General features: G+C 65.5%; 1 protein-coding gene across 1 annotated transcript; it reads left to right on the forward strand.

Moving 5' to 3' along the window:
- Positions 1 to 76: 76 nt before the first annotated feature.
- On the forward strand, positions 77 to 9168 carry LOC116237520 (laminin subunit beta-2). The gene is made up of 32 exons (XM_031606756.2): positions 77 to 281; positions 443 to 618; positions 691 to 826; positions 944 to 1017; positions 1118 to 1306; positions 1380 to 1443; positions 1945 to 2147; positions 2228 to 2348; positions 2471 to 2659; positions 2756 to 2935; positions 3003 to 3115; positions 3192 to 3271; positions 3348 to 3483; positions 3654 to 3809; positions 3898 to 4025; positions 4103 to 4220; positions 4304 to 4496; positions 4564 to 4707; positions 4797 to 5028; positions 5105 to 5268; positions 5342 to 5566; positions 6006 to 6220; positions 6301 to 6397; positions 6463 to 6835; positions 6913 to 7097; positions 7174 to 7415; positions 7480 to 7683; positions 7754 to 7898; positions 7984 to 8191; positions 8264 to 8405; positions 8492 to 8828; positions 8910 to 9168. Exons 1-32 carry the CDS (start codon positions 209 to 211, stop codon positions 9044 to 9046), a joined length of 5379 nt encoding a protein of 1792 aa, XP_031462616.2. The 5' UTR covers positions 77 to 208; the 3' UTR covers positions 9047 to 9168.
- The last annotated feature ends 203 nt before the right edge of the window (positions 9169 to 9371 follow it).

The raw sequence follows: 9371 nt of genomic DNA on the forward strand, positions 1-9371 counted from the left end.
TCCGGCGGGGCGGTGCTGGCCCTTCCCGGCCCGGCGTGGGCCGCCGTGCGAAGGGACCGCCCCGCGAGTTCCGCGCAGCCCCGAGCGCCGCCACAACTTTGCGAAGGGGCGGCGAGAGGGAACTCCCCCCCCCCCAGCAACGCGCACCCACCCACGCGAGACCGGACCCCACGCGGCGGCGGCACCCCGAGTCCCGCGCCCCGCCGCGATGCGCGGCCCCGCAGCCTTCCTCCCCCTGCTCCTCCTCCTCCTCCTCTCCCTCCTCGTCCCGCTGCCGTCCGGTGAGTGCGCGGCCCCCGCTCGCGGAACGCCCTCGGGTTGGGGTCCGGGACCCGCGGGGCATTTCCGGGCGGATCGCGGAAGAGCCCCCGCTTCGGGGCCGTGCGGGACGGGAACGGAGCTCCGCGTGGGGTCCGGCCTCATCCACCCGCTGCCCACGCAGGGCCGGGAGGGGCCGCGTGGGCCGTTTCTTCTCCCGACGCCCCCCATGGCTGCGCCCGCGGCAGCTGCTACCCGGCCACCGGGGACCTGCTGGTGGGGAGAGCCTCGCGGCTCAGCGCCTCGTCCACCTGCGGGCTGCGGCGGCCCCAACCCTACTGCATCGTCAGCCACCTCCAGGTGAGGCGGGGGATGAGGGACGGGGGACGGGGATGTGGCGGGGTGGAGTCACCGTTGAGCGCCTGCCCGCAGGAGGAGAAGAAGTGCTTCGTCTGTGACTCGCGGAGACCCTACGATGCCCGCAGCAATACTGACAGCCACCGCATCGAAAATGTGCTGACCACCTTTGCCCCCCGCCCCAAGAAGGCCTGGTGGCAGGCGGAGAACGGTGAGCAATAGAGCGTCCCTGGGGGGCTGCTCTTCCCGTCCACCCACACTAAGGAAGCCGTGACTCAGCCCTGTGCTGCTGTGGCCAAGGCTGGAGTCACACGGGTGTCCCCCCCAGGCGTGGAGCACGTCAGCATCCAGCTGGACTTGGAGGCTGAGTTCCACTTCACCCACCTCATCATGACCTTCAAGGTAGGCGCAGCGGGATGGCACAGACCCCATAACCCCGGCTGCCATCCTGCCGTGTGTCCCCACCGTGCCACGTGCCCCCATCCCTCCATGTGCCCCGCAGACCTTCCGCCCCGCAGCCATGCTGGTGGAGCGCTCGGCCGACTTTGGCCGCAGCTGGAAGGTGTACCGTTACTTCGCCTACGACTGTGCTGCATCCTTTCCCCACGTCCCCCGCGGGCCCCCGCGCCGCATTGATGATGTGATCTGCGAGTCACGCTACTCCGACATCGAGCCCTCCACCGAGGGGGAGGTGAGGCTCCGACAGCACCGAGGGACACTTGGGGGACCCCGCTATTCCCTCACCACCCTTCTCCCTCTTGCAGGTGATCTACCGTGTGCTGGACCCCGCCATCCCCATCCGCGACCCTTACAGCCCCGCTATCCAGGGTGAGTCGCCCGCCCGTCTGCCGCCCTGCGGCTCTATTTTGGGTGCTACTATTTTGGCAGCTGTGTCCTCATGCCGAGCCCCACTAAGGGGCTGGATCCGGGAGTTTCCAGACCCATACAGAGGGGATATATAGATGAACGTGGGGCAGCATAGGATGCCAAGCAATGGGAGATGGGACCGTGCCAGTGCCTGGTGCAGCGACTATAGCTCCACAGGATGGAGCTGGGGGTGTGCAGATGAACGGCACAGGACACAGCGGGTTAATGGCTCAGGCTAAATTTAGGTTGGGAGCAGGAGCGGAGGAATCTGCGGGGCCCGGCTGCTGGGAAGCTGCTGTCCCTGGGGAGCCGTCCTGCTGGCCCCATGTGCCGTGCAGCACCACCAGCACGGAGCAGTCCATCCCCAGCCATGGCGCAGCCCGGTGCGATGCCCTACCGCTGGGCACAGCCGCGTTCAGCAGGTACAGGAGAGCTGAGCCAAGCTGCCAACTTTCTGTGCAGAGCTGCTGCGCGTCACCAACCTGCGGGTGAACCTCACCAAGCTGCACACGCTGGGGGACAACCTGCTGGACTCACGGCGGGAGATCCGTGAGAAGTACTACTATGCACTGTATGAGATGGTGCTGCGTGGAAATTGCTTCTGCTACGGGCACGCCTCGGAGTGTGCACCGCTCAGCGGGGCCACAGCCACTGTGAATGGCATGGTAAGTAACCCCTGTGCTGCACTGCATTGGGGTGCCCATAGCACCCAGTCCCACAGCTCCTCACTGTGGCATCCCGGCAGGTGCACGGGCGCTGTGTCTGCAAGCACCACACGCAGGGGCTGAACTGTGAGCGCTGCGAGGACTTCTACCACGAGCTGCCCTGGCGCCCAGCTGAGGGCTCCAGCACCAACGCCTGCCGCCGTGAGTGCCACGCACCCGCAGCCGGCACGGTGTGGGGCCATGGTGTCCTGCACTGCATGCTGGGGTTTGGGGGCCTGCACTTGGTGGGTCAGGGTTGGGTACCAGGGGTGCCGTTCTCACAGGATGCGACTGCAACGAGCACTCACGGCGCTGCCACTTCGACATGGCCGTGTTCCTGGCCACCGGGAACAGCAGCGGGGCCGTGTGTGATGGCTGCCAGCACAACACCATGGGCCGCCGCTGCCATCTCTGCAAGCCCTTCTACTACAAGGACCCCAGCAAGGACCTGCGGGACCCTGCTGTGTGCCGAGGTCGGTGCTGGGGCATGGGGTGTCAAAGGGCTGCATCCAGTCCCGGTGCTGTAGGGCTGGCACAAGGGCTTTGGTACTGACCCTGCCTATCCCCAGCCTGCAACTGTGACCCTGAGGGCACCGTGGACGGAGGGCTGTGTGACGGTGCCGATGACCCGGAGCGGGGGCTGATTGCGGGGCAGTGCCGCTGCAAGGAGCACGTGCAGGGCCCTCGCTGCGACCGCTGCAAAGCTGGCTTCTTCGGGCTCAGTGCTGCCAACCCTCAGGGCTGCCAGCGTATGTACTGGGGCATGGGGTCACCCAGCGGTGTCGGACACCACCACAGACTGCTATCTGTGCGCAGGGTGTCGGTGTGACCCCCGTGGCACGGTGGCCGATGGCAGACAGTGTGATCCCATCAGCGGTGACTGCCTCTGCAAGCGGCTGGTGACTGGGCGCAGCTGTGACCAGTGCCTGGTGAGTGGGGACGTACACGGTTCTCAGGGCTGTGGCACCACGGCTGGCCGCTCGCTGACCCCATTGCACTCCACAGCCCGAGCACTGGGCTCTCAGCCATGATCTCCCTGGCTGCCGGCCTTGTGAGTGTGATGTGGGAGGTGCCCGCAACAACCGGTGAGTTTTGTGACAGCTCAGGGTGGAATGGGCAATCCTTTAGCCCTGGGGGGCTGATAATGTGGTTGGATGCCAGGTGTGCTTCGGAGACAGGGCAGTGCCAGTGCCGCAGCCACGTAGTGGGACGGCAATGTGAGCAGGTGGAGCCTGGCTTCTACCGCATCAACCTGGACCACTACACCTACGAGGCCGAGGATGCCCGGCTGCACAAGGTGAGGGACAGAGCTGTCCCTGGTGGGGGCATGGGCTGAGCAGGGCACCGGGAGGGACATTTGCAGGGTCTCCAAGCCAGCTGGCTCCAAGTGGGGGCAGTGAGGCTGAGGTGCATGCCGACCAAGGCCCCTTTTAGGGTCCTCCTGCTCACCTCTGCCCCTTTCCCCAGGGCTCAGTGGTGGAGCGCGAGCCTCACGCAGGTCACCTGGCCTCCTGGACAGGGTCAGGCTTTGCCCGCATGCAGGAGGGTGGCTGGGTAGAGTTCCACGTGAGCGACGTGCCCTTCTCCATGGAATACGATGTCATCATCCGCTATGAGCCCCAGGTGAGCCGCCTGATTGGGGTGTTGCACCTACAAAAGAGGGCATGGAGGGCTTATGGTGCAGTGATTTCTGCCTGTTCTTTGCATGCAGCACCCGAAGCCCTGGAAGGAGGTGAGAGTGCAGGTGCTGCGCCCCAGTCCTGTGTCTGCCAGCAGCCCGTGTGGGAACACCATCCCGGCTGATGACCAGCTCTCCACCAGCCTCCTGTCTGGCGCCCGGTGAGTGTCCCAGCAGGGCTGAGCTGAACAGGGCTGGCAGGAGGCATCCACTTCCCCTTGCTCTGCTTTGTTCCCAGGTATGTGGTGCTGCCCCATCCCATCTGCCTGGAGCGGGGCGTCTCCTACACCATCCGCCTGGAGCTGGGCTGTGCCACAGGGCAGCAGGACCCCACCGCCAGCGTGCTCATCGATTCGGTGAGGTGTCTGGGATGGGGCTGCACGCTTCAAGGGGCACAAAGGATGTGGAATTAAGGTGACATCCTGCTGACCCCCCACAGCTGGTGCTCCTTCCCCGTTATTCCTCCATGGAAATGTTCATCGCGGGTGACCCCGCTGCCATGGGACGTCTGGAGACCTTCGAGCGGTACCGCTGCGCTCAGCATTTCCACACTGTGGTGCTGTCACCGGTGGCAGAGCCCTGCTCCCGACTCCTGCACAGCCTCTCAGCCATCCTGCACGACGGGGCACTGCGTGAGTATGGCCCTACACACCCCACACCCCATGCTGATGACCAGTGCTCACTGTGTCCTGCCCGCAGCCTGCCTCTGCGACCCACAGGGCTCGCTCAGCGCCGAGTGCCAACCCCAGGGTGGGCAGTGCCGCTGCAAGCCCAACGTCGTGGGACGGCGCTGCCACCGCTGCTCCCCGGGCACCTTCGGCTTCGGGCCCGGCGGGTGCCGACGTGAGTGCCTATCCAGAGCAATGGATGCAGGGAGAGGTGTTCCCTGTTTGTCAGGGACTTCAACACATAGATACTTCGATGCCTTGCAGCCTGCCAGTGCAGTGGTGAGGGATCTCTGAGTGCCATCTGCGACACCGTCACAGGGCAGTGCCCCTGCCGCCAGGGTGCCCACGGCTCACGCTGTGACCGCTGCCAGCCGGGCCACTGGGGCTTCCCGGCCTGCCAGCCCTGCCAGTGCAACGGGCACGCCGAGGAGTGCGACCCACAGACAGGCAGCTGCCTGCACTGCCGAGACCACACGGACGGCGAGAGATGCCAGCGGTAAGCAGGGTGCTCACTCGCCTGGAGCGTGGCAGTGCCACACTCAGCCCTAACCCCGCTGACTGCCCACCCCCAGGTGTGCGGTTGGGCATTTCGGGAACCCGGCACTGGGCTCCGGCCAGCACTGCCGGCCCTGCCCCTGCCCCGACGGACCTGGTGGCCCCCGGCACTTTGCTGCTTCCTGCTACCAGGATGGGCGCTCCCGGCAGGTTGTCTGCCACTGCAGCCCCGGGTACACAGGTGAGTGCCTGCTGTGGCTTGCTCGGTGTCCCCAGCCCTGTCCCCAGCACTGCCCAGTACTTTGTGCCAACAGGTCCCCGCTGTGATGAGTGTGCGCCTGGGTACTACGGGGACCCTCTGCAACCCGGTGGGCGCTGCCTGCCCTGCCAGTGCCACAATAACATCGACATGACAGATCCAGAGGCATGTGACCGGCGCACAGGGCAGTGCCTGCGCTGCCTCTATAACACGGCAGGGCCACACTGTGCCGAGTGCCAGCCTGGGTACTATGGGGATGCCATGCGACACAGCTGCAGGCGTGAGTATACACAGACATGCTAGATGTACCTTCCTGCCCCGACACTTCCAGGGCCCATGTGCACACCACTGTGGGGTCCGTGTTCTGCTGTGGCTACCTCCTTTGCCCAGCTCCAGCACTGGTGCCATGTCCTGTTCCATCTACATCCTCATCTTGTGCCCATTCCTATCCTCTTCCACTCATTTTCACCCTCACAGCCTTCTTGATTCTGTCTTTGACCTGTCCTTATCCCATCTCCATCTTGTTTCCACCCTATCCCTGTCTAGCCTGTCTCCATTTTGCCCCATCCTATCCCTACCTGTACCCTTAGCCCACCTAACTGTAAGCCTTGCCCCATCCCCATCCTAATTCTGATCTCCTCCCTATGCAATCCCCGTCTGCATCTTAAATCCATCTTTTCCAAAACCTCCATCCCCACTCAGCTTCCCTCTGCTTCCAGGTTGTTCATGTAATGCACTGGGCACCGACCCCAGCACCTGCGGGCCGCAGCAGTGCCACTGCGACCAGCGCAGTGGGCAGTGCCACTGCCTGCCCCACGTGGAGGGACAGAGCTGTGACCGCTGCAGCCCCAACTTCTGGAACCTGGGCAGTGGGCAGGGCTGCGAGCCCTGCGCCTGCCACCCCCAGCACTCCTTGTCACCTGCATGCAACCAGGTGAGATGCCCCAGGGATGGGGAGGCTGAGGGGATGGCGTGGGGACGGGGTGCCAGCTTTGGCTGCGCTATGTCTTTCAGTTCACAGGGCAGTGCTCGTGCCGGCCAGGCTTTGGGGGCCGGACCTGTGCCGACTGCCAGGAGCAGCACTGGGGTGATCCACGGTTGCAGTGCCGAGGTGAGAGCTGGGTGGGCAGGGGCTGTGCTGTGCCCTGAGGCACCCTAACTGCTTTCTCCCCACAGCCTGTGACTGCGACCCCCGTGGCATTGCGAGTTCCCAGTGCCATCGTGGCAGTGGGCACTGTGACTGCCGGCCTGGCGTCTCAGGCGTCCGCTGTGACCAATGTGCCCGGGGTTTTTCTGGCACCTTCCCGGCCTGCCAGCCTTGCCACCCCTGCTTTGGGGACTGGGACCGCGTGGTGCAGGACCTGGCCTCCCGTACCCGGGCTCTGGCGCAGCGGGCCAGCCTCCTGCGTCACACTGGGGCTGCCGGTGCCTTCGAGGGCACCTTCCGACGGCTGGAGGAGAGCCTGGCCACCGTGCGTGATGCAGTGGCCGCCCGCAATGTCACTGCCACCACTGCCATGTTCCTGACACATGCCACAGAGGGGTTGCGGTGAGCACAGGGCGTGGGGCACAGCTCTGGGGGTACGGGGCAGAGCTCTGTGAGCGTGGTGCCTCCTTGCTTTGCAGGCAGCAGATTGGGGAAGCCACTGAGAAACTGACACGGCTGGAGAGCGAGCTGACAGCAGCACAGGATGCCAATTTCAATGCCAGCCACGTGCTGGGCATGGTGGACCGCGGAGCCCGCGCCCTCAACCACAGCCTGCAAGAGCTGGGGCAGCGGCTGCATGCCCTCAAGACCTCAAATTTCTTTGGTAGGCATCACTGGGGTTCCCACAGCAGTGTTCCATAGTGGCAGATAGGGGTCTCATGTAGTTCCACTGCCTCCAGGTGCCTTTGATAGCATCCGCCAGTCTCACTGGGAATCGCAGGATGCTGAGCGCCGAGCGGATGCCTCCACCCGTGTCATACCCAGCCCCATCAGTGCTTCATCAGCCACACGGCACCGCACTGAGCAGCTCCTGGCCAGCAGGAGGGATGCCTTCAACCGGCAGAATGCAGCCAGCCGGCGGGCACTGACGGAGCTGGCGGCCAGGGCGCGGGAGCTGAGCCTGCACCCGGTCAACAAGAAGGTGGGATGTGGGATGGGAGCGGGGCATGGCAACTGGGGATGGCTCAACCCCACCGGCCTTGCAGGTGTGCGGTGCTGCTGGGGATGTGCCCTGCTCTGAGAGCCCCTGCGGAGGAGCCGGCTGCCGGGATGAGGATGGGGCACGACGCTGTGGAGGGCTGAGCTGTGGCGGGGCCGTCTCCACGGCTGACAGTGCGTTGGACCGTGCACGGCACGCACAGGAGGAGCTGCGGCAGGCGGCTGGCGAAGTGGCCCAGCTCTCCCATAGGGTGCGTGATGCGAGCGGAAGCGGGCAGTGTGGCCACGTGTGCTGGCACTGAGGGTCTCTGTCCCTCTCAGGTGGCTGAGGCCAAGGGGAAGGCAGATGAGGCTCGGCTGCAGGCGCAGGCAGCCTTGGACAAGGCTAACCAGACCAGAGCCCGTGTGGAACACTCCAACAAGGAGCTGCGGGAGCTCATCAGCCACGTGAAGGCCTTCCTGAGCCGTGAGTGCAGCATGCTGGGGGGCTACTCCCGCTGCCCCCTCTGCCCTGAGACACAGGGGGTGATGCTGATGGCTTCCACCTGCAGAGGAGGGGGCTGATCCTGAGAGCATTGAGGTGGTGGCCAGCCGTGTGCTGGAGCTGTCTCTGCCTGCCTCACCGGCCCAGATCCACCGCCTGGCCGAGGAGATCAAGGCACGGGTACGCAGCCTGGCCAGTGTGGACGCCATTCTGGAGCAGACAGCTGGTGACGTGCGCCAGGCTGGGCAGCTGCTGCAGGATGCCCAGCGGGCCAAGTGAGTCTGGGGACATGGGGACACGGCCTTGCTGCAGCCTGAGGTACTGAGGCCATGCTGATTTGGCTGCAGGGCACGGGCGGAGGGCGTGCGGGGCACAGCTGAAGCAGTGCAGCAGGCACTGGAGGAGGCGCGGCAAGCACAGGGCATGGCCGGGCAGGCATTGCACAGCACTGCTGCTGACATCCAGCACAGCGAGCGCACCATCGGCACGGTAAGGGCACCCTGTGCTGCCATTGCACCCGGCAGTCCTGTTGCCTGTCCCCACCACAGGGATACCCCATTGCCGCCTGTCTCCAGATGCGGGTGCAGACGCTGGGCGCAGAGCAGCAGCTGGCTGCTGCCATGGAGCGGCTCGGTCTCCTGGAGGGACAGACGGACGCCTTGAAAGTGAAGCGTGCCAACAACAGCCTGGCGGCAACACGTGCCCACGATGCAGCTGGCATCGCGCGGGACCGTGCCAGCGAAGCCAAGCAGGTGCTGGAGGGGCCGCTGAGGGACCGGTACCGGGCAGCCCAGGAGCTGGTGCAGCACCGGGCACAGGGAGCGCAGCAGGCAGGCGGCCGGGCCCAGCAGCTGCGCGAGGAGGCCGCTGGGCTGCTGCAGGACGCCCAAGGCAAGCTGCAGAAGCTGCGAGGTGAGGCCAGGAAGGGTGCTGGGGTCGGGGGACGTGGTGTGGGGCTGTCCTCACCCACTCCTCCCATCCTCCTCCCTGTAGCACTGGAGGAGGAGTATGAGCGGAACGAGCGGGTGCTGGACGCCAAGGTGGCCCAGCTGGATGGGCTGGAGGCCAGGATGAGGGAGGTGCTGGCCACCATCAACCAGCAGGTCCAGATCTACAACACCTGCCAGTGATGGCCGCCCTGCTGCCCACAGCTCCTCCTGCTCACCTTGCCTCTGCCGGCCCTGAGGGTGCTGGGGGCTCAGAGAGCCCTTGCGATGGGCACCCCGCGTGCAAATAAAGCTACCCAGCAAGATTCTTGTCTCCGTATTATGGCTTCCATCTCCACCCTGCTGGTCTAGGGCTGGCTGTAGGGCTGGGCCGCCACGCCGGGCTGCCGCGGGTGCCACGGAATGGAGAGGTGACACCGGTGGCGCGGGCTCGGCACACGTGCTGCAGACGCAGAGCCCGGCTGGGAGCACGGGTGGAGAGACGGCACGGTGGAGGCCGAGGGCTGGC

This window comes from Phasianus colchicus, chromosome 11 (assembly GCF_987193195.1).
Source record: "Phasianus colchicus chromosome 11, bPhaCol1.hap1.1, whole genome shotgun sequence".
Classification (NCBI taxonomy): domain Eukaryota; kingdom Metazoa; phylum Chordata; class Aves; order Galliformes; family Phasianidae; genus Phasianus; species Phasianus colchicus.